The sequence below is a fragment of the Pseudopipra pipra genome, chromosome 1 (genome assembly GCF_036250125.1).
Source record: "Pseudopipra pipra isolate bDixPip1 chromosome 1, bDixPip1.hap1, whole genome shotgun sequence".
Classification (NCBI taxonomy): Eukaryota; Metazoa; Chordata; class Aves; order Passeriformes; family Pipridae; genus Pseudopipra; species Pseudopipra pipra.
The window spans coordinates 13,542,350-13,567,449 of record NC_087549.1 but is presented as its reverse complement, the minus strand read 5'-3'; the positions used below and the strand labels follow the sequence as shown (position 1 = coordinate 13,567,449).

The following is a 25,100-nucleotide window of genomic DNA, read 5'->3' as shown; positions in this document are numbered from 1 at the left end:
ATGACAACATGGACACATATCCTGCCTGTCAATTTAACAGGAGTGTTGGTAGGTCTTAACCACCCCTTATCCAGGAAAAGGACTGCTTCCCTCCATCCACTATGGTGTTTCAGCACTGGTTTGGAATAATTCCTCACACCCGCTGTTCTCGGACCATAGCTCAAACTGCTCTAATAGGGATGGATGCTACCAACTGCAACTTCATAACTGCTGCAAACTATTTCAACAGCCCAAATAACTCAAGCATATTAAAAAATACTAATGTTGCTTCCCTTCGCTCTCTTCTCCAGTCAAGAAACAGCTACCAGATGTATACAAACAAATACGAAACTACTGCTGGGTACCTGGCTGCTCAAGGAAATTTGTATTGCCTCCCAAGAGGTAGGCATCTGATACACTCCTCACTTTTCAAAGATTTGCAAACATTTGTTTGCCCTTTGAAAAGCTTATATAAACACTCCTAAAGTCTTGTGATGGGAATCTGCAGACATACATTTGCACTGAAACTAGGGGACCTTTGCCAGATGTCAGAGATTATTGGAAATGCCAGATCCCAGTCACACGAAGTGGGATATCTGGGTACAGAATTTACTTTCCCTCCTCACAAATCCCAGGCAAATGCATAATTTTTAAGTTCTTGTCAGCTGGACAGTGCTGGCAGGGAAACAGTACCCATCAGTCACAGCCAGCTATCTGAAGTCAAACAAGGAGTTAAACTACTGCAGCATGTTGCAGATAATTTTTCATTAAAACGCTTTATGGTGATTCAAAACTTTCTTCAAACTCAACAGTATGGTCCTGAGGGAACAGTATTGGCAAAGCTTTCTGAAACCCTGTAGGGCCTATATGAAACTGGAACTAGCAGCTTTTTACAGTTCCTGACAGACTAGAATTATTACTTTGTCTACTGCAGGCTGTCAGCTTAAAGAAAGTTTTTTTCTGCTCTGCATTTTTCCTCAATATTTTCTGCATTATATTTTAACTGCTTTTAAGAAGGACAAATTGTTAGAGAAAAGTCAAATTATGCTGTTGCACACAAACATACTCCTGTCTTTGCCAAATCTTTTCTTTTGCATAATCATATCACACATGGGCAGTTCCTTCTCCCAGAAGTGAATCTCACATGATAAATCCTTTAAACAATAACTTTGCTTTCTCTTGCAGAGGGGATTCATGCTGCAGAAACAGGTGGGAAAAAAGTTGCTAAAAATGCTACTCCTGAGCAGCATTAATTATTCAAAAACCAAGAATCTGAGAGACCTGCTTTTTCTGCAGAAAAAAATCTGTACTAACCTCTGAATTGAAAGGACCATATCTGTGGCCAGCAGCATCTGGTTGCTCAGAGTAGAAAGCATAAACATAAGGCCTGAAAGGAAGAAAGGTCTTGGTCAGGTTAGCTTTCCTTCGACAACACAAAAACATGGGCCTCCTAGGTCAAGTCAAGTCAAGCCAACTTTCCAAAGAGACTTATCTTTATGGAAAAAGAACTGTTTCTCAGTCATACAGTCACAGAATCATTTACCAGTCCTTTGTTTCCATGGTATAATTAAGCATCTACTTGTTTTGCAGCTTTATTAAATCCAAGAACACACAGAGGGAGGCACATGGGGTACCATCTGAGGACACACACTCATTCTAAGTCTTGTAGGAGAAATCTCAACAGCAGCTCACCTGAACTTTGCAGCCAGCAGCATGTGGGAAATTGTGCACTAAACCCCACTCATAATTAAAATCTTAACATTTTCCTAGTGCTCAGTGTCCAGTTCTGCAAATGCCATTGTCTGTAAGGTTGTTAAACTATATTAGGCTCAGTAGGATAAGAACAATCCAAGCTAATCCATGCAACTACATGCTTTTTGATAAGAAATAAATTCATACCATACATTTATTTGGAAGAATAAAACTGCTGATGGGGAAGAGCTAATATTGGAAAACAAAACAACAACAAAAAACACCAAAACAAACAAAAAAAACCCCAAATACCCAAAATCTTCCACTAAACACAAAACTCAAACAAATCCTTAAATCAGTGATAGCCTGTAGCAGACAAAAATGATTTTTGGAATTAAATTTCTCCTTGTTCTTCCAACTACCTCTAAGGAGAAGACAAACTAGCAGTTATCCAACAGCAGATGACAATAAGTGAATTACCTTTCATTGTCTGGAAGGGTTAGCCACTGCAGTATTGTTAATATTCTGCGCTCATGGGGGATGACACTAGACCACAAAATACAGAAATATACCTTGTTATCATAGGATACAGAAAGCATCAACAAAACTTTGTTATGAACTGATTCTAACATATAAAATAAAACGTAATAGTGTAATTTGATTTTAGCATGATGTATCTTCTTTGTTGCTTAATACCGATTCTTAATTTGCAAACAGAATCAGATCAGATCTCCTGAATGTCCACATACTCCAAAAGAAAGATGAATAGAATTTTGTAACTGCACTCAGAACTCAAGGCAGTAAATCTAACATAAAAGTGAACAAAGATCCATTCTGGTAGCTTTAACCCAGAGGAACCTTTTCTTGTGCACAGTCGTGCAGCCATCGGATAGCCAACATGAGTAAGAACCATTACATTACTCACATCGGTATAGGTTTAAATGACCATCCTGCTCTGGTAGTCTTGCAGACACTGCACAAGTTCTCACAGACTTAACAGTAACCAAACTGAGGGCTAGGCTGGTGTAAATCAGAATCAGTAATCTGAAACATCAGGCCATCAGCACGATGATTTGCATAACTATGACAACTTCTCACTCTGCAGAACAAACACATCCTGTTTACTGTTTGTATAGTGATAGCCATTCTCACTTGGCTGCTGAGGCCAAGCTCATGCTATGAATATGACTAACCCTATAAACAGCTGTTAAAACTCCAAATATCTTGGTCATCTTAGGAAAACTATGCAGGTCAGTGACCACAGTTATTTTAATACAATAGCATAGTCAGTCCAGATTCCATTAGATCAATAACAGAATCCCAAGACAAGAATCAAAGACAACCATCAGAGCAACCACACTGAATTGAATTCAGCATTCTTTGGAAACATCTGACAGAGAAATAGATATGTCAACAGCCATTTGGAAATACATTAATTTTTAATGCCTTGTAAAATAACAGTGGCCTCAGTCTCCAACAACATGGAGAACTCTGAGTTGTAAAAACAACTATAAAAATGAGAATTTATGCTAAAATTTGCAAACAAGGCAATATTTTAAAGTGCAATCATAATCTTGGGTACTGCTCAATTTTTATGTTTTTATTAATTTTGCAATATGAAAAAAAAAATCCATCATTGCAATTAACTAATTTCTGACTAAAATCTTTTTAAAAATTCTGTTTTCCTAAAAGAGTTTGCTTGAAAATTCTCCCCAAAAACATTCTATGTTCCAAACTAAATAATACATAGACATATATATTTAAGGCATATATATTTCTTTCATACATGAAGTGGCTGTCTCACTCCTTTACTATTGCCATTCATATGGCATATCCTTGGTTACCTTCTGTAACATTCTATATCCCCAAACATGCATTGGCCAGGGTGTTTATGGAGATTATGTAGCTATAGAGCTTAGGAATCACATTGATCTCTTTGGTTTGTAGAGCACCAGAGTGAAGCTCTGTCAGAAAATCATCTCGCAAACCTAGTTTTATATTCTGTCCATATGATATGATATTTAGAGCAGTAAAGAGTATTATGCCTAATGGAATCACAAAAAAATAGGCAAATCCCCTTGTTGTTTCAATCATGCACTTTAAACCTTTGCTCCTGAGATCCTGCCACTAAAATGTAGTGGAGAGACTGATCCATATGAATTCCTCAGAACTCAAAAATTATCAAAATGCATTCATTTTTGGTTGTAGCTTTAGTTGGGATGAGGAAAAATAGGTTGGAATCATTAAACAAAAGAACAAACAACAAAGATCCTCAGGGTTGTCTTTTAAGAAAGAGAAATTGGATATCTTACTCAAAGGTCAGACTGTATTGTAAAATGAATGAGTCAGGCCTTTGAGTCAAATAGGCCGGTGATGTCAGCTAACAAAGAGGACAGCAAGAGTCTTCCACTCTCAGAGGACTTGGAAACATTGCTAGCAATACTAAGGAGGCAAAAAACCACACTGTGAAATGAAAGTAATTTTTCACAAAATTACACATTTTTTCTTTAGACAACTGCTAAAAATCAGTGCATGAATCTAAAGCAGCAAACTGCAGCATCAGCTTTAGTCATCAGAAACATCGAACAAACGAAACAACAGAGGGTTACCGGTACAGTCTCTAAGCTACCAAATGCTTAGAGAAAGGAAAACAACTTAATAAACACTTACATCAAATTAATTCCGAGTTATTAGTTAAAAATCTCCAGAAAACAGAGGAACTTACATAGACCAGAAGAACGTGCCAGCTTTCACCCCTTGCTTGGCTGCAGTAATCCAAATCTAATGAGGAAAATATAAGAGGATTAGAGTGCACTCAGATCTTTAATGAATCTCTGAAATCAAAAGAAAATGTTTTCAAGACACATTCTTCTACCCTGAGCCTAGAAGTGGAAATTGCAGTTTTCAGTCTGCGGTCCTAATTTGAAAATGTGGATTGACTAGACCGTGCAAACTCTGCTGTAGTGGGTCAGCTGCTGTGCTGCAGACTTTCACCCCTATATCTTTATGTTGCTTTTAATTGAAAGTACTAAGATTCACGACCAGGAATTCCTCCAGTATATAATTTAATTTTCAAAACCCAGCCATTACTAATCTGACCCTTTTAATGTTCAGCTCTTCAGGTTTTGGATGATACTCAGTTAGAAAGGAACATACCTTAAACACTAATCAGTGTCTGCACAAATGTCCCTCTTCTCCCATATTCTACCATCAGTAGCCATCAACAGAAAATGTGTTAGAAAAGAGCACACAAAAAAGGGAGCAGACAAGTCAGCAGGTGTTAAGAAAGCAGAGAGACACACCTTCCTCCACAGATGTTTAAGAATTTTTTGAGCCCACCCCACATGGTGATTGATGGAAATGACAGAAAAAATCTCCATGATTTTTTTAACCCTTTTTTCAATTCTTCAATGCTCATAAATTTTTCTGGCTATAAATCAGTTTGTACCAGAAAGTTCCACAATGTAGTCACAAACTGTAAGAGCGAATTTCTAATTTTGTTTGGTTTAAAGCCTGCCAGTTTCACTGGGGTTAGGGTACTGTTCTCATACTTTGAAAACAGGTTACTAATCTTTCTCTTCCCATTTCTGTGCAACATGATATTCCCCTCTGTTTATTCCTTTTCAAACATGACTAGTCCTGGTTTGTTTGATCTTTCTGTTACGAAAGCCATATCATACCCCTGGTTATCCTCATCATCCTCTTACTGCCTCACTTCACCCTCTTTCTCTTTTCTATCCTATGACTCTGCACAAAGCAGGGGAATGAGAATGTCCATACATCAGAAAAGTCCACAATAAAGGAAAGCAAACAACATGAGTTTGTAGCCCTACAGAACTAAATCTCTCTTGCAAGGAACTATCCAAGTTATCTCAAAACTCATTTCTAAAGTGACAATGGCTTAAAGGCCAGCACTGTATATAAAGCTAGATTATTTCTTTCCGTTATTTATGCATACTGCAATGTATCTGCTTCATGAGGAGTTAAGACAAAGTGGACTTCCCTTACTTAATAATTGCAAAATCTTTAGTTTACTTTAAATCCATTCTTTGAAAGTGCATTCTAAGTCACTCTACCTTGTTTAAACAGGCACTTGTAAACTGTTATCTGGACATGCATTATTCATGTCATGCCTGAATTATTCACACATCAGTCTTAACTGAAATAAATTCAGCGCGGTCTGATGAAAGATCATCTGCACAATGAGGCTATAGTTAACAGCTATTAAATTTGGATATTGTAATGTTATTTATGAGAAAATTGGTCTTGTTTGCCTTTACAGTGCCCTGGACAGACCCCTTACCTCTAATCTCCTCCACCAAATCTTACTGGACTCAGTCCAGTTAAATTAAAATCACAGCTATAAAGGGTCACTTGTTTTCATTTTATTCTAAATTTTTAGTAATGAATCCTCTTTTCCAGGGAAGAATAATACATCTAGAGTAGCTCTATAGAAAAGATATTTTCCTAAGTAAATGCAGCAGGGGCAGAATGGTCACAGATTTGCAGCCCACTCTTCTCTGTTTTCAGGTGCTTCTCCTCGAAAGTCTGATTTCAGGCTTTGTTCATATTAACATTCATTCAAGCTGTCACCAAACAATGAGTCCCCCAAACATCTCCCCCAGCCCCTACAACACAAGCCTTCCACCAGCACTATGGTTTGCACAGTGACAAGGATAACAAGACAATGTGTCTCCAAAGTAGCTGCCAAAAAAGGGGGAAAATGGCTTTGAATTTGTATAGGAATTTGGGGGTTGTGGTTGAATAACAGGGATATTGTTTTCAAAATCTCACAGGATACCCCAAAAGTATGAGACAGAAGGATGCAAGTGAACAGGAGAGATGAGGACATGTGCCTACAATCCAGTGACCATGTCCACACACTGCAGTCAGAGGTGCAATTGCAATACAAGGATGTTTGTTTGTGCCATATAAATCAGCACAGGGTATATAACTTCAGGCTGGCCCCTGTGTCTAACTAAGGCAGTTATTTGTTACATATTCTTTCTGTTTCCTGGTATTCCTAGGTGAAAAAGGACCCACACTTAAAGTAATTACATTTTTCTTTGCATTGCAGATTTATTCCTAGAGGAGAACCCAGTCATGGCAGAGAAAGGAGGTCAAATACAAATTCAGCACAAGGTATGTCAGCTCCACTGCTGTTATGCTCTTTGGTCTTGCTCTGCTTGGAAAACCATTGACCCTACAGAGCTGGAAGAGATTTATTTTTCTTTGAAAGCATGTGTTCCTTCAAGTTTAAATAATTTTGCAGATATCTTTGGTAAGGTCCCAACAAACTAAGTCCAGGGAATTCAGTGCTTGGATTTCACCATCTGCTAACTCTGCTTTGACTTTTAGTCCTTTGGCCTACACAGGTCCAAACAGTCCAGTCTGCCTGTCTGGCTAAATGAGACCAGCCAAGTTCCACCCTCAGCAGCTGAAGATGTCCTGCACTGCTGCTGGCTGTTAGCACTCTGAATTTACCCACGACACTGTGAATTTTAGCCAATGATTTTCAACCTGTGCCAAAAGACATCGTCCCTCTGGCAAATGAATAACTGGATCCTTCGTACATTGCCAAGGTAGCCAGCACACCTGCGAGAAAGTGGTAGCTATTTTTTATTCATGTTGAGCATAGAGTGTGCTCCATGAATGTCACACGAAAACAGCATTCACGCTTTCTGAGCTAGGAGCAATACACTTCTAAGAGCACTAAGGGCGGTCTAAAAGCACTCAGACTGGCTTCAGAGAGGGAAAAGCTGCACCTGTCCTGCTCCCAGGTATTTCACCTCAGGAATGCAGCCATTTACATTGGCATTAACTGTTTGGATGAGTACACCTGTCTGCTGCACTTGAAATAAGCTCAGTAGCTAAGACAAGGATCTGTTAAGTCAAAAATCAGCAAATCAAAAGGCCCATATCTGTCCACAACATCTGAATGACTCCATTCTGACTTTGCCAGGCAGAGCCTGATTCAACTCAAAGTTACAACAAAACACTACTGGATCTCTGTCCTCCTTTGTTTTTTAAGGTGGGGGTGGGTGGAATCCTTTGGTTTATTTAAACCCAAACTAAGAAAATTCAACACTATTCACCATCATACCTAAAAACTGCTACTCGTAACAATACATTTGTAGAGGCATCTTTAAGCACGCAGAGAAGCAGCAGTCACCCAGGTGGGAGAATTTCTATTTGCATTGAACAAGGTTTAAATCAAATATCCAGGGGTTTAGAGTTGTGACAGTTAGTGCTGATTAACCTAGTGGTAGCTATCTCTACCAGAAGTGCCCTTGGTTGCCCAGATGCTTTAATGGATAGGTAAAATTAGACAACAGACTGGATCAGCTCATAGGAGTGCACAAGCACCCTCAGCCACAGGATATTAACTCCAGAGAAGAGTTAGCAGCAAACGCTTACTGCTGCCTAATCACCAGTGAACTGTCTCTCACTGTCTTTAAATTAAACTCATTGTCTTTCAAGGCAGACTACAAGTCATAGGAGAGGGTAGGATAGAAGAAAAAAGTTAGCAGATGCCCTCTCAACTTTATCCATTCAGAACAATTGAAATTAAGATGCAAATAAGGGTTATTGTTCCATTTCCTCCCTGTTGCTTAGAGTCACAGACCTGAATTTAATTCATTCTAGATGTTCCAGCACTCAGCATGTAAATGCAATGTGTTATATACACTCTGTGGCTGGTCACATCAGTTTAGGTGACTTATAACGTTTGCTGTGTTAGGTGACGCCAGGTCTGTACCATTTATGAGCTTATGCTATTTGCCATATGTAAATACATTGAGTTTAACTGTTAACATATTAGCATTTTAGAGTCAGATGTTTAACAGTGGCAGATGTCCACTCCTGGCTTGCATATGTGACAAGCCTTATTGTATTGCAAGCAGTATAAAGGCCATATTTCTGAATTAATTTGCTTAAGCAGAGAGGAGAGGAATAAATATTTAAAAAAATAAGAATCAGAGATCGACCACTTTATCTTTATGCCATGCCACGCCACAGGAAATTATCTAGCTTTTCCAGTGCAGAAAGACCTGCTAAATTATGCAATGACATTCAACCCTAGTACACTGGCAAATGTCCAAATAAACAATATACATGTTTTTATAAATATAAATTAAACGTATCCTATAAGTGGAATTACTTTTATTTTTATATCCTCTATGTTGAATGACTACAATTCTCCTCCTTTATTTATGGATGAAAGAATACAAGGCTAAGCAATAATTTAGGTGTCAATGCCATATGGAACATGAAAGTCCAAAGTTCTCCCTTCTGACTGCTAGACACATTTGCACACAGATATTTCAAAAGGAGTTATTAAAGGCAGCTGTAGAATTTTCTTTAAAAAAGGTGCACAGAAAGTGGGACACCTCCCTAGTTTTAATCTTCCATGGGTAAACAAAGCCCATAACTTTGCAGAGGTTGCCCTGTATTTGTCACACTATGAAAGGACCATATCTTGGGTCAGGGCTGATGGGAGGGACGGCTCTCAAGTCCAGCCCTTGGGCCAGGTCATGCAAACACGCTCCCATTTGCCAAGTAGGGAAGGAGATTCCTGTCAGGAGCAGAGGAAGTGCATACACTCACTGCAGTGGAGAGTTGGTAATGCAAGAACAGAAAATCCTTTCCACAACCAGGCAAAGGTGGGAAAGGGGAAATCACAGCATTTCCCACTAAAGAAACATGTACAAGACTGGTGCAAGAATGCAAAATTAATACCACTCCTGCACCATTTGCAATTTTCAAAGTAAAACGTGGAGTAGCCCCTTCCATACTTCTTACTCTCTATCAGGACATAAAGGTTCTCACAGATTTGGCAACTAAGCATTGCCTTCTTGCTCAGGAGAATATTTTTGTACATGGAGCCTATTAATTAAATAGACAGACTCAAAGAGCCCTGTTGCTTGTTCATGGCTCAAGCTGTATAAAAAGAAATACTTATAAAACAGAATTACAAACATCTCTCTTTCTGCTTCCCCCATGGATCAACCAGGTGACTGCAAAATGTGTTCAGGATGGAAGGACAGATGAGAGCTTTTTGAAGCTCCTTCTGTAATAGTTAGACAGGCAAAATCAACAAAATTCCAATAATGGTTTTATTCTAACTACTGATGTATAAATTTGGATAAAACCAGGAATATCAAGTTAAGATGCATGATGTTGATGGCTAGTGTCTGCAGGCATACCTTTGCAGACTTTAAAGACACCTTCACAACCTGCTGTCACTTACTGGCCCCATTTAAGGATTATCTCATCATCTCAAACTGGGCCCTTTTTGAAGGTTGTGGTCCTTAAAAGGTTGACAGTGGAAATAAAGCTACATACAATGCACCCTAAACAACCATCAATACTCTTATAATTATGATATTTCTGAAGAGCAAGACGTCTTCAGGACCCAAACTCGAATCTGAGCTGGCCTAACCTCTGAAGGAGCCTCTCTGTCCCCACTAACCACAGACCATCAGTTTTATACCTTTCATCTGCTGACCTTGGCTTACTTCTAAGGATCATGAGAGATCACTAAAAAAAGCAGTGTATTGTCAGCAGTGCAAGCTTAAACTTACTACATCAAAACAAGACACGGAAAACTACTGCTTAACAGAAGCCAAAGGCAGCTGGGGCCTAATTTTAGTGCTTAAAGTTATTTGGGATGAAAACAGAATGTCAGTGTCATGAAAAATGAGCAGTAAACTTAGTTTCCCCCCATGGGCCCTGATGCTCACCATTTCTGTGAGATGCTGTGGCAATATGAGGAGTGGTTTTGGAGCAGTTTCCTATGAAACGCTTTTGTTTTGAAAACATGGTGGTTTTAAGCTTATATAATAAATCAAGGTTGTATACTAAATGAGAAGACTGGATTTCAGGAAGTCCCACAACCAGCTACAGCACCCTGAAACACTTCCAAACTACTTTCTCCCCCCTTCTCTTTTTCCTAATGCTATTAATTTTCTCATCATTCCTGGAGTAGAACCATTCAGATACTCATCTGCCAAATCACGCTGATGTCCATGGTAATCTGGATGTTTCCCAGCAAAAGGCTGAGTATTAGAACAATGAAAGAAAGATGACCACACCCTCCACATTTTAATAAAGCCATATATGATAAGCTGGTCTTCAGGAGCAAGAAAGTATTTCAGAAATTATCACTGTTAAATAACATTCTGTTCTAGGCAGTTCTGATCATAATACAAGGCTGGGGGTCTCTGACACTTTTCTTGCCTTCTTGGACAAAAAAATAATAATTCCAAATCCTGTGCAAACTACATACCACTCTGCAGTTTTTTACTGTACTTCACTTTGAGACCCAAGATATAAAAAGAACCAGCTGAATATGTGATATGACAGACAAGACCTGATTTCCTTTCCTACCCCCTTAATTGTAACGTCTTGTCCTTCAATGCCCAGCTATTTTTGACACTCTATGACAATGTCATATTTAAAGAAAATTATAAAAAGGAGTTAGAAACTAACGGTATCTAATCTATATGTATATATGGAGATAACTTCTTCTCTTATAAAAGTCTGAAATCAAATGTGCAATTCTTCCACATGTAGAGAGAATATCATTTATATCATATTTCTGCAAGAGATCTACCACCTCCTTACCTGGCTATTATGCCCTATCTGTCAGGTTTGCCAAACTTATGGATTTCCCTCATATTAAGTGTATGGGGTTTGAATTATAGCCAGCCCTATCTCTATGCATTTGCTTCCAATTTTCCAAAAACATTTCCAGTTTATCACATTATTTTTGTGTTTCCCCTTTTCAAAAATTCTTCAGATCTGCTGGTTTATTTTATCATCCCCACTTGGGTCCACAACACTCCCCTCTTCTCTGAGGATCTCATTCAGCATACAGTCATCCATTGTTGTGTAATTTTCTTGAACTCTTCTCAGATGATATTTTTCATGATTCTTGTTTACAATCCAGAAAATCTTTTTTCTCTGAAATAGCATAGGTGTTGCTAACAATTGGGTATGGGAATTAACAATGTTCCCCACACAACACAGCAGGTGATGAAGTATTCACGGACTTATACTGTACTTTTAAAATATCATAGTTTAAAAAGAGAGATTTGTACAAGCCCCAACAGTTAGTTCTTCACTAACTCCTACCTGATAATAATAATTAATGTAAGATGCAAAATTAAAAGTGCATAATTAAATTACAGCTGCCTAACAAGTTGACACGCAGCAGCTGAGCCATAGGATTGTCTATGAGCTCGACTCACCCTCTCCTCTCCACATAACCCATGCCAAACGCAGGTCTTAGATAGGCAAGGGAGTGACTATGCTCACTGACAGATTTTACAAAAGCACAAATACCTCATTCTGGCTCAGCTACAGCCAGACATCTGCCTGTCACACGCCTGCCTGCAGCTCTAAATTTTCATGTCTCACATTTGTTGCAGACTAAAACCACGTGCAGACAAATAACACACACACTTGCTAAGTCTAAAACCATCTGAGTAACTTCCTTTAGTTTCTTGGGATATTCCTGTCTTAAGAGATTTGGGGGATGATACTGATCAATTTAGCAAACAGAAATGACAGATTATGGTGTTCCAAATGCCTTCCAATTTCCTCACTTCTATCATCCCACTCTTTGTGAGATTAACTGGTCAAGCAATCAGTGGCAATGAAATGTGCATGCACCTTGGCTGCTTGCACTTAAAACTTATTATTTTCAGTTAAACACACTTTTGTTGAGCACACCACAGCACACAGTAATAGGGGAAAGTGCAGCAGAAACAAGACGACTGTCTTAGCTGTAGTAACACAGAATACTTTGAAGGAGTCCATTTCCTTGCCTAGAATAAGGATTCAGAGCTAGAGAAGTCAAGTCCAACACCAAATTAAGAGAGGGGACCTAGTTCAGCCTCTGCTGCTGTGCTTAAGGCAGAAACTAATTCCCAAGCTTCCACAGCCTCTGCAGTAAGTCATGTAACAGTGATCGCTTGTGGACTTAACAATTATAAAATTTTGCCACGCTTTGCTGACAGAACATTTATACTAAAACTGCTCAAGAACAAAACTTTTTGCTAGGACAAAACCCTGAGAAACCCATAATGAAAAGGAAACATAATGCCATAGTAACAAAAGCATAGCATTATACTGCTGCCTCAAATGAGCTTTTTCTCCTAGCCACATCTAATTTATACTTATCAATGCAAATACCTTTCCATAGTCAATGGATTTATTATTCTGAAAAGCAAAAACCAACTCAAAACATTACATTAAACTGAAAGACAGACGGCCAATTGGGGTTGGGGGGAGGGGGGATTAGGTACAAATTGTTCACATATGTATTTTTGTAATTATTATTATTGGCTATGTTCCACAGCACAGGGGGAGGGGAGGAGAGGGAGGAGGAAAGGAGGAAGAGGGAGTCTGAAACTTACTGGTTGACCTCCCCACCATCTGTGATTGAATTTCTCTCGCCCTCGAAGACTGAAGCTGGCATCAAACACTGGGTCATACATCGAATTGCCAACAATCCCATGTGATTCAGGATAGAGTCCCTTTGTGCAGAAGTAGATTAATTAGTAAAACCCTAGTACACAGAAATACAGTTCTTCATAGCTATCTGCAAATACCACTAAATTGTTTTAAAATAAGTATCTTTGTAACTACACATCAGAAAAGGTTTTTACTCTCAGATAAGCACATTTAAAACTGGCTATAGTAATGAAAGCAGCAGATGATTGAATTGTGCTAAAAACATTAAAAACTCCTGTTACTTAATACTTTAAAGTTTTTCACACTGGTTAAAAGTTCGAGGCCATCAAGGAAAAGGTAAAAATGTATGAAGAGGAGATTGATTTGTACTTTCAGTTCCTCTCCATGAATGCCCTTTCTGGACATAGTAATTCATTCTCTGGTTGCAAGAGTAAAACTTAGTATTTCCATTTTATAATGTTTTATCTTCATGAGAGTCTCCGTGAGATAAGTTATTTTCACAGAAAATAACTGAAGGTGGCCACCCAAAGCCATGGCTTTATATCACAATTTGCTCTGCAGTAAAAGTAATTTAAGTTTCTGCTCTTCTTCCTTTCTCTTGGCCCTCTCTCATCCCTACCTTTTCTTTGTCCATCCTCTCCTTTCTCATCCATTTAATATTTGTGTAGTGGCTGCACAAAACAAAGGGGTAAAAATTGCAGCTGCAGGTAGAGACTCCCTTAGACCAGCTTTGACAGCACTGTCAGTGTCACACAGTGTGTGTGCCTGACAGTGTGGGGACAGCCTGGCTGCCAGCCCTGCCACAGGGGTATGTGATGGCTCATTTTACTGCAGGGCCAACACAGCACCCAGACACACTCAGCAGCTGTAAATTGTACGCTGACTGCTAAGTCAGCCCTACTGACTTCAGCTCCACCAATGAAGGAACAACTGCTGGTTGTGTTCAGGGTAGGATTTCAGGGGTGGTTTTTTTTTTTCCCCTAGGAAAACTTTGACCTGTAATTATGCAGCAGTACAAATAACTGCAAAAGCAGGCATAAGAAAGCATAGGAGCACTGTGACAATGTATAATGCTGAGGTACACTCCATCTCAGCACTTCAAAATACTGAAGAAAACACTTCACATAACTAAAGACTAAAAAGGGTGGACAGTGAAGCAGTTCCATTTTTTTTTGTTAATCTTGCTTCCCACAACCCACATTTCTACTCCAATACAACATTTTGTCATCAAAAAAATCCTTCCCAGGGACTTACAGTAGCAAGGGTGTACAAGTTGGGAAAGGTTTTTGTAGGGTAGACAGGTCGCATATAAGGAGAATGCGTTCCACAAGATCCTGAAAAATCAATACCAAATGCAAACATGAGGAAACGAAGTTCTCAGACACAGAAAACAAAAACAGAGGAAGCAATTTCTGTGATTCAAAATGATGCAGAAACTAGTTAAATTTTAACCAATTTAAATGAACATTCTGCTGCTTAGCAGTGGTCAGCAGTAGGGGCAGTGGTAAATCTACTCATACACTCTTTGTACTCCACAGTAAACAACTGAAATAATGCAGCCAGATGACTATTGAACCAGCTGCATTCCCATAGACTGTTTTCTTTTCTGAGCTAGTCTCTATCCAGAGTCACTGGAAATATTTTGTTAAGTAAAACAATGTTAGAAAACCCAGGTTTATTTTAAGTAATAAATACACTAATGCTGCAGTTTCACAATGCGCTTTGACCTCAGTCCCCCTTAGAATCATTTAGACTGGAAAAGACTTTTAAGATCACTGAGTCCAACTATAGATGACTACACAAATACAAGGGGGAAGAAAACCCAACACCTTTCAAGGATATGGGCACACACACAAACACCATGCTATAAGAGAGAGGTTTAAATACGCAGTGCATCCAGTATTCCACAAACCCAGGTGGATGTCCATTCCCCCAGAGGTGAGTGCAGGGCATGTCCCCAGCCAGTTAACAGGCATCCACCACAGCTCCTGCAGTCACTTATCCAAACCTCTGACATTTCTGAATCAAGGGGAAAATTTTGTGGGCACCTCCCAACTGGCTTGTAAGAGTGTATGATACATATCATGTACTGAAGATGCACTTCTTTGCTGACAAAACCACATGAAGGTCACCAATTCTGAGCAACATTTACCAAACCAGCAGCTCTTCCCACTCTTCTGTGTACATTAACCAGGTTGCTTTCCAGTCGCCAGTTGATACCATCTAAACCAAAGGGGACTTCTGCCATTTCAGCTCCATGCTGACATTCCGTTGCTCAATGAACAAAGAAAACAACTGGGCTGCAAGAGACTGTCTGTCATTCATTGTAAAAAAATAGATGTACTCACTCAGTTTTTCAATATTGGGCATGACCTTGTTCCCTTTCTTCATATATGATGCACGGAAACCATCAACAGAGAAGATGATCAAAGGAGGACGAACAAAGCTAGAAGCAAAAACAGCAGGAGTATAAACCAGCATTTCAAAATATTTTTTTTTTTTATATTCACTTACTCACTGGGACTCCAGAGAATCTGAAGTACAGTTACTGTATATATTACATGTCTATAATCCTTTGTGTACTTAACAGACCGGCAGAAGCTGATAATCCTCACACTTAGTAATACCCAGTGCTCACTCACAGTCAGTGAAAGGACTGATATCCAACCTAAAAAACATCTTCCCTGAACAGTTAAAAACATATAGCCCATAAAGGCAAGTGCTTATAGAAGGAGATGTAAAAGGAAAAAAAATAATATTCATGAGTACCCACCCTAGTACACTATCTGTAGTTAAAAACCACGTCACACGACAGCTGGTCTTCTCTCTTTGCAAACAGAACTCCATGTAGCATTTTGAGTGAGCTCTGTGAGGCATAGCTCACCCTCACATACTAAAGATGATAGTATCTCATGTTATTTTATTATTATTTCATTTGCTGTTGAGAGTTGATTGCAAGCAGGCAAAGATTTGTCATGGACGGACACACCTGGGCTTTTAGTGTTTACTGCTGCAGGGGTAAGCAGCTGCCACTGTCACCAAGAGAAGCTCCTCCAAACTATCCTCCTAACAGCACAGGCTGAGCTGCAACCCAACACAGCATCTGAGCAGATGCTTACCTTTAGGGATAATAGAGACAACTGGTTTCAAAAGTGCTTACTTTCTCATGTGCTCAAATTCCTCACTAAGTCAAGTCTATATCCCATTGCAATTTAGAAATCCTTTCATTTAGGAGCATAACACCAGGAGTAATAAATTCAATTTTTAAAAAAAATGGTCTGAACTGTGTTCACATGTGGCTTAACATGAATTTTACTGCAAGCAGAATGACATAAGCCTTCCTACTGACTTCAAATGAGTCTGGTTACCTTCCCCATGTAAGTGAAGCAGGAAAGCTCAGCAGCAGGTGATCAAAGACCAAGAGTTCAAACCCATATTTTATGCAACACTACTCACCCAGCAGCTTAAAGGCAAATGTTTTACGATATTATGAGCTTAACTGTACAAATGGTGAAGCTCAGGAAAGCATCCAACCCACAGCCATTCAGCCTGCATCACAGGGCCACTGCAGAAGTGTGGTGGGCAGAGCTGGGGACTACTGGCTGTGCTGTGTTTGGCTTTGTAGTTGGATGCAAAACACTTACCCTGCTGGACACTCAGGAGCCTTTATCTCTTCACAGTCATCATCCACCCAGTGGGTTTCTCCTGCCAGAAAAGTCACATTGGAGTTTCAAAAAATGAAAAACTAAAAAATCTGTGGACAAAGCTATAGGTTTCACAGAAAATATATATTAAAAAAAAAAATCAAGTCTAGCTCCAGTTAACAGACTGTCTTGTCATACTTTCCATGAATAATGAGCATGTCTTTTCACAAGGCTGAACAAGTGATCTGGTTATATTCTATTCAATAAAAATATTCAAACTAGCACTCTTACAGGTAGCTCTTAAAACTGGAGTTAAAAGCAGTTCTGACCGCAAGAGACAGTGGGAACACTTTAGTCACAGTGGTCATCTATTTTAATTTTTTTTTTTTTACTTTTGATGTGTCAAAAACAGGTAGTGCTGCTTCTGGCTGTGAATTCTCACCCTCCTTCCCCCAGCTCTGATGTCTCCATAAGCTGATTCAGCTGGATAAAGGCACAAAACAAAATTCATTCTAGGGAAGAAAAACAACTCTAAATAGTTTCCACCTTGTTTAGAGAGCTGATCAGCTCATGGATCAGGTGGGACTCAGGCTAAAAAAAGCATTAATACTCCTTCAGAGCTAGATTAGTTAAAATCTTCATGTAATCAACTATTTTCTTAAGGTTTTCACTGCTGAATGCTGACTATAGAGTGGCTCATGACTTGCACTTTCACAGGTCAATTGAAAAACAAATTATTAACTAACAAGCCTGCTTCCTAAACCTGGCACTATTAAAGGAACTGCAGTTCAATGAAAAGAACAAAACAAAAAAATCATAGAAAAAAACTACAGGAAATGTGTGCTGCAAGCAATTCCAACTGACCATGACAGGAGGTGGAGGGACAATTTCCAAGAAAAAAAAAAACAACAACCAACACACTATCCTCAGAAAGGCAAAGGCATGAATAAAGAGGAAACACTGTTCTCACATAAGGATTACTCCTGTCAGAGTTCCAGGGTCGTTCAGATAATTTGTTATTAGCCAATTAAACAAAGATTATGTACATTAAAGCTGGAGACGTAAATTCCTCTGTCTTGACCCTTGTGAGAGGGAGCTCACAAAAAAGGCAGGAACTGAAAAGATAAATAATATTTAAGTGGTCTCAGCCTCGGGTTTCTTTGAGAAGGGGAAGAACAATCTACAGGGATTTGTTGGAAAATATATATTTCACTTGGATTCCCAACAGCGAAATTCAAGTAAACAAAAAAGCCCATTTTCAGTCTATGGATCTGGAACATTATCATTCTGTGAACATACACAGTTGTCCAAAATGGTGTGGAAGAAACAATTTCAAACTGTAACCCTTGCCCCAGTAAAGTTAATGAATGAAAAAAAACCTAAGAACTAGCTGAGATACAAAAGCAGAACCTGTAAAGCTCATTACCAAGGATCAGAAGATCTGGTCTGAATGGCAGACACACTACACAGGCAGTAGATGCTCTAAAAGAGCAGGGCAGTGGATGAAAGTTAAGCTTTCACAGCCCATCCACCTGCCAAGCAGTGTGGGGTGTTCTGCAGCCATGGTGTGTCATGATCATCTGAAGCCCATGTCACCCACCTGTGAGTAACAGCCCTTGTATTTGTGTAACTCCTCTCCCACAAGAAACAAAGCCTACAGGTGTTAGGCCAAATAGTTTGAGCAGGAGCTTTTGTGGTGGGGGTGGAGAAATGTCTTCAGGACAGAGATAACATATCTAGGAATGCTCCATTCCTTCTGAGACCATCAGATATCCCTGCTCTCCCTGTGATGCAGACAAATGCATCTGAACACTAAAGAGTTTTGCTTTAAACTCTTCTTCATCCTCCTACGCCTATTCTCTTTCAATAATTTTAATTCTACAGGCAGAGATAATGTCCTTCTACGATCAACAAATTATACATATTTTTCTCTGCTAGTATCCAGAAAATTACAAATTCAATTCCCCATTATCCGCCACCCCACTCTCCCCACCCCCCCAAAAAAAAAAGAAATTCAGAAAAAGGAGTGTTCTTCCTTTAGAAGAAAACCCTTTACCCACAGGGCTGCCTTCTGTTGGGTTTGGAAAGATAAAAGGAAGAAAGACTAAAGACGTACCTTTGCAAACGACTTGGTAATTAGTACAACAATCTCCTCTACTTAAGCAGTCTTCAGAGCAGTGACAAGCATTGTCATCATTCCTGGTTTCTCCACAGCGATCTTTGGTACACTCCCAGCCCCGAGCTACAATATTCGCATTGTAAGAAAGAAGAGAGATTGTAAGCAAAACAAAGTAGCAACTCAAGCCACAATGACAACGCTCTAGTCGTTAAAATTGGGTGTAAAGCTTATGGCCCCATTTTAGCGATTTCAAGACCTCTGAAGTATGTCAACCAAAACCAAAAAGGACTCGTGATTTGCAAGTGCAGGAGAGCTCCTCCACCCAATACACGTGTATTTCTGCTACCCTCCGGTGTTGTGTTTCAGGCTTTGTACAGTCTGGATGCCAGAAGTAGCGTGTAAAGAAAAGACAAAAAGGAATCTTGACAGATAAATGGTGGGGCCTGAAGCACAAACTAAGAATCATGGTATTTCTAGGATGATCGTTTCTTTTCCTAACAACTACTGCAGTCCCCAGCTCAATTCACAGAAAGTAAGAGAAAGTAGGAAAGAGATTATGTCGATGCAAATTGATGCCTTACTCCCATCAGTTCCTCACTCACAGAGCAAGATTCAGCACCAATTGAAGAGTTTCGAGAAAACAAGAGCTGTTCTTCCAGTAAAACACTCCAGCTCTTCTCATCTTGCAAATGAAGTTAAGATCTAAGGGCCTGTCTAAATCGAGTGCTCTCTCAAGTGCTACATTTTGGAACAGGGCCTTGGTTTTAAGGATGATTTTGCACATCCAGGCCCAACAAAGAAACTTTAAAAATCAGTTTAGACAACATCCACCCAGTAAAAAAACCACATCATATCAGAGAAAGGTCTTTTATCTTATTTTCTCCTTCATTTGGGGCTTCTTTTTCTGTAAGTAGGTAATATTTTCAGATTATACATGTGATAATTGCCTGAATAAATGCCTATGGGGGTATATGAGAATTAGCATAACAGTTCCAAGTGCTATGCAGGTACGCATACACATATGTGAACATGTGTCTGCTGCAGACAGGAGACTTGAAAAAGTGAAAATCCACCCTTTGGTAGCAGACATCTTGCTGAAAGCTGAAAGTCTTCAAAAAGAGCCTCCCATTCTGCAGTCATTTACACCCGGGGTGAAACAGCATCAGTCTAAAATCAGAAGTTTTTTGGCCTGGAACAAAAGTTGGTTTTCATACCAGATTAGCTCACCATTTTTTGGTACTGAGCTATGAAAATTATATATCCATAAACAGAGTTGAGGAAATCAGGACTTTTAAACATGGCACAACCATGGGCAATGATATATTTAATCATCAGACTTCTCTTCTGGCTGCTTAGTGTAATACTTCGATAAAGCAAGAAAAAGTTTAATGGCAAAAGTAAAAGGCACCTGTGCCAACTCTGGCCACTGTGCAAAAACTCAAAAAGAAGGGTATAACTAATAATTTAGATGCACTATGCTCAGAAGTAAAATATAACTTGTGGCCGTCTTCGACGTTTTCCTTGACTTTGACTCAACGGGGGGGAAAAAAAAGGCAAAAAAAAAGAAGAAAGTGAACCTATTGCTGTATTTCCATCCCCCGAGGTCCAATAAATTGAAGTCAAATGTTTCTACCAGTGCGTTATAAGCATCCTGAAACTGAAAACGGGAAATCAGAGTCTGGGGCACAGGTAGCAAGCCCAGGCTGTCATCTGAGGCTTGCTCCAAGAAGACCCACACTCCTTCAGTGCTCCCAGCTTCCAAGGCACCTTCATGCCACAAATGAGCCTGAACTGCACCAATATTAAGTTATCACTTGGGGGAAAAAAGGATGGCTGACACAAAATGACCAACCTCCAGTTTTTACCACAGCTTTTAATTGTAGCCTAGAGGTCAAACTGGTGCCTGAACACTGATTATTGCTTTTAATTAGTACCAGAAGACCTACTTTTCATGTAATATGTACAGTACCCTGCTTTTTCTGCCCCTTCCCGAAAGGAACAATAGATGCTCATTCCTACTGCTCCTTGCAAGGAAACATGGGCTGCATTCTGGGCTGAGCTGAGCCTGCCCAGCAAGGCGAGGTGAGGAGGAGATGCAGGTTATGGCAGGGAGCGAGGGTTTATCAGGTAGGTCCTGACCACTGGCAGGAACCAGGTGTCAGCAGCACCTGGCAGTGCAGGACAAGAGACCCATCATACCTGTCTTCAAGCACAGCTCATCAAAGTCGAAGCAGCAGCTGTTGTAGCTCTTGCACAGGTTGTCACAGCGGCAGCCAGGAGGCTCTGCCTCTTGAAGTTCAAAGCACCTGTTTTTGCAGGAGCCAGAAGTACTGATCCAGGGGGAATCTGACAGGACTGTGTGAACAAGAAACAGGGCAACATCTGTCAGGCCAGCAGCAACGGGACAGGCAGCTCAGCCCCAAGCCACTCAAAGGAGCAAAACCTCAGATTCTTGCTCTGGGAAAGGGAAGGAAGCAGGGAGAGGAAAAAGACTGCTTGAAGAAATGAAGAGAAAAAAAGAACAAATTCCAAAAGAGTTGTTCTTTTGGGGGAGAAAAAAAAATAAAGGAAGCAGCATGCTGTGATAACATCCTGCAAAGAAACAGCCCTGGCTTTACCTCTGTAACAATCAAGAGATCATTAGCAGAAACATATTGAAGTCTCCAAGGCCCCATTCCAGGAGCTGTAGTTATTCCACAGAAGCAGGCCTTTGTTTTCAGAAACCAAGTGACATTTTCATGGCTGGCTGGTCAGTTTGCATAGGAAAGGACTCCAATTAATCTACATGCAACAGCAGGACTTGGTTTGCTATACTGGAAGGCGTCAAATCAATGTGAAGCGTGAAAGAAAACTTTAAGATGCTCTATAAATTAATGGAAAAATAAAGCAAGTTTTTTTGACGAGATTCTGCAGAGCACCAAATTATAAAAAATCCAGAAATGTAGAAATATTTAAGAAATTAATATATTATTACATGTATAAGTAAATGGAGGACTGCCAATCTGAAATCCATGAATAATGTATTAGACTTCAATATTCTATTAGTAAGGGTCCTTAAAGTCAAAGCTTATATGCACGTATCTGCTGTTTTCTCAAAACTTACTGTTTTGTACTCTTTAAGTATTTTCAAAGTTTTTCCTATAAGAGAATCTTACATAGCAGCTTATACAAAACAGAAAAATTGTGTGTTGTTCTCTGGGGTTAATTGCATTTTATGAAATAAAATAACTAAGTTATGTTATCCTTTAAATAAAAAGGTGTCCCAAGGAAAATTTCACAATACCTTTTGTTCCTTGAGAGACCTATTAAAATTAAGTATTTGAAATCATCTTGGTTTTGTTTTCTTTTAGGTCATGGTTTGGTTTTGGGTCTGGTAAACCTCACCATGATTAACAGTATGATTTTAAGAGGACTGACACAATGGCATTTTTGGGAAACAGCTGCTCTGATATTTTCTTATATATTTTTCCCCTTACACTTTTAAATAGCTGAAAGTTCAGTCACCACATAAACTGAAGCGAAATCTCTTCCCAGATAAGATGGCATTAACCAAATACGATGAGAATGGATGGAAAAACGATAAAAGAGGAGTTCAGAGGTGCCATTGTAGTAGCTGATGTCTCATCAGCACCCATCCCCAGCACTACTGCTCCCCCACTTCCCTTGGAGTGGCACTGGCACTGGTTGGACACCAGCATGAACCACTTCAGGGAATAAACCCGTCAGCAAATCAACCCTACAGCAAGATTGTAGGTGAGAACCCCAAACCTACCATGTTTGCACTCATGGATTATGGCAAGGCATACTCATATGACTGCTGGAAAAGACAGTAGCAGACAACTGTGTCTCTCTGCTTTCATGGTTTGTTTTTCTCAGCCAGGTCAGCAATGCTCAGTGAGAGTAACATTATACACGTAGTTAAGTTTTGCTCTACCCTGCAAGCATGTTCTTAATGAGACATCAATATTTTGGCCATCTGAAATTCCAAGGACCTAAATGTTGTGTATCTGTGCTGGCAACACAAAGACCAGTGTTTTCTTTGCTCAAGTAAGTAGGTCATAAAGCTATGTTAGAAATTAATCACATGAGAATTGCTTCAAAGCATGCTAATAACTCAAACTTTCAGAGCTATGAAGCCTTCTTCCTTATTTTTAATGACAGATGCTTCCTATCAAATGCTTCTGAAAATCTGTTACCAAAAAATATTTTCATGTTATTTAACCTCTTCCACTACTTTTTCTTTTGGAAGCCAGATAATATAAGCTTCAAATCAAAGGTGTTGTGAACTTGAAGGTATTACATACTAGCATATAATCCTTACACTGGCATTACCCTCTTCCTTTCAAAGGACAGAGAAGGAGATCTTATCGGAAGGTAAAAAAATCCACATCAACATGTGTTTAGGAAAGAGAAGGTGTAAATCTGACTGCAGATTACATAATAGACAATTAACTGCAGCTCAAGGAATGTCTACCTGTTGTAAAGAGCAGCTCATCTATCAGGAAACCACTGGAACAAATTGCCCACAGAGGCTGTGCAATCTCTGAGCTTGGAGATTTTGAAGAACAGGTTAGGCCAAGATCTGTCAGGATCACTTCAGTAATAACTGACCATGTCTTGGGATATGAAGAAGGTCTGCATAGCTGTTCAAGGTCCCTTCTAGCTCTATCTTCTATAACTGCAAGTAGGGTTTCCATTTCATGCAAGAAAGACTTAGGCCACTACCTTGTCTGTTATTTTCTCATATCTCTTGACAACCATCTCATTACTAATGTGACAAATTATCCCAAATCACTTAGCAAATTCAAGTTGCACCTCCTGGTCAATGCAGGACACTTTCTATATCACAGCACAAAAGAGGACTTGCTAAATTTCTCTCAATATAAGATCACTCCTTTGTTTATCATGCTTGACCTTGCCTTTGCAGCCAGACCATGCTTTTCAGGTCGTGCACAATGCCATGGCAGGGGTACTGGTGCATGCAAAATAGTCTGAAAATATATCAGGAGCTCCATCCGTGGTGAGCAGTTTCAAACTAGGAGAAACCCTTCTACAGAACAAACTTACACAGTTTAAAAGTCCTTTTCAAAATTCCTGCATCCCTTCACAGCTCCTGCAGTCAGACTGTGCAGCAGGCAGAGGGATCTCAGCATGAAGATTCTCCCCTCCTTATTTAAAACATAAAGCCTTTTGCATCCTTTTCCATACATTCTTTTTTGGCCAACTAAGCTCAAAACAATCATCTATTTGTCTTTTACATCATAGGTTAGAGACCACAGTTACATAGGGCAATAGTGCCTTTGTGATTTAGTTCATGGGGGTTACTACATTTTCATTGTAAAGGTGTCATCTTAGAAGGTACCATATCAGATTACTTCCTTTGACTCTGATTACAATATCTTTTAAAAAAATCATATCCATTTATTTTCAGTAGTATTTAAGACATAAGACAATAGAGACATGCCTACACAGTCATTACAGGAAGGAGACTACCTGGTAACAATCTGCCATTTTGGATCCTATGGATCCCATATAGAACCTATACGGAACAACCAAATGATTATGTAAAACATTTGGAGCTTCAATATTGCCACATAATATTCATTTTATGAACTTGCATTTCATTTTTGCAATAAGTAAAATTTCAATAAAAAGTCAGAGAAAGAAAAAAAATATATCCTAACTCCAGTATGAGAAAGGTAAGACTCCATTTCTAATGACATGTTAAAAATCCATTGAGAAGGGATAGAAAAACTTCAGTGTATCTCCTTCCAAAGCGTAAGTTATCCTATCATGACCAAGAAACATGCTTCAAGAGATTACTAAGGCCATTTTCCCCAAAAGCGCTTACAAAGCGCAAAAAGCAAATAACTTACAAAAGCAAAGTTGTGAGTCTTGGTTCTCTTATGTCTTCTAGAAATTTTGTGTAAAAAAATTATTTCAATTAAATAATTTGTTGGGTACAAATATTAAACATCTCAAATGTATAAAGACATACATCTGCACACTGTAAAAAGAAAACAAGGTGGGGTAGGTATTATGTGATACTTTGACATGCATTTATAAGCAACTAGTAAAAAAAACAAGTTGGTTTTGGCTCATAGCGGAGTTCTACGCTAGATGAAAACTAAAATTTGTTTATAATCATGGCATACCTCTGGAGAAATAACAAATTGTCTTCCACAGTA

General features: G+C 39.3%; 1 protein-coding gene across 9 annotated transcripts in view; it reads right to left on the bottom strand.

The window, feature by feature from the left end:
• The window catches only part of ENPP2 (ectonucleotide pyrophosphatase/phosphodiesterase 2), a 72,805-nt gene that overhangs the window by 28,951 nt on the left and 18,754 nt on the right, over window positions 1-25,100 (bottom strand). For all 9 annotated transcript variants that reach the window (XM_064646104.1, XM_064646033.1, XM_064646042.1 and 6 more), the window contains exons 3-11: window positions 21,112-21,267; window positions 18,910-19,035; window positions 16,794-16,854; window positions 15,498-15,595; window positions 14,404-14,483; window positions 13,092-13,211; window positions 4,397-4,452; window positions 2,152-2,217; window positions 1,294-1,366 (exon numbers count right to left, since the gene is read on the bottom strand). In XM_064646104.1, the coding sequence (XP_064502174.1) occupies window positions 1,294-1,366; window positions 2,152-2,217; window positions 4,397-4,452; window positions 13,092-13,211; window positions 14,404-14,483; window positions 15,498-15,595; window positions 16,794-16,854; window positions 18,910-19,035; window positions 21,112-21,267 (836 nt within the window). The remainder of the gene's footprint in view (window positions 1-1,293; window positions 1,367-2,151; window positions 2,218-4,396; window positions 4,453-13,091; window positions 13,212-14,403; window positions 14,484-15,497; window positions 15,596-16,793; window positions 16,855-18,909; window positions 19,036-21,111; window positions 21,268-25,100) is intronic.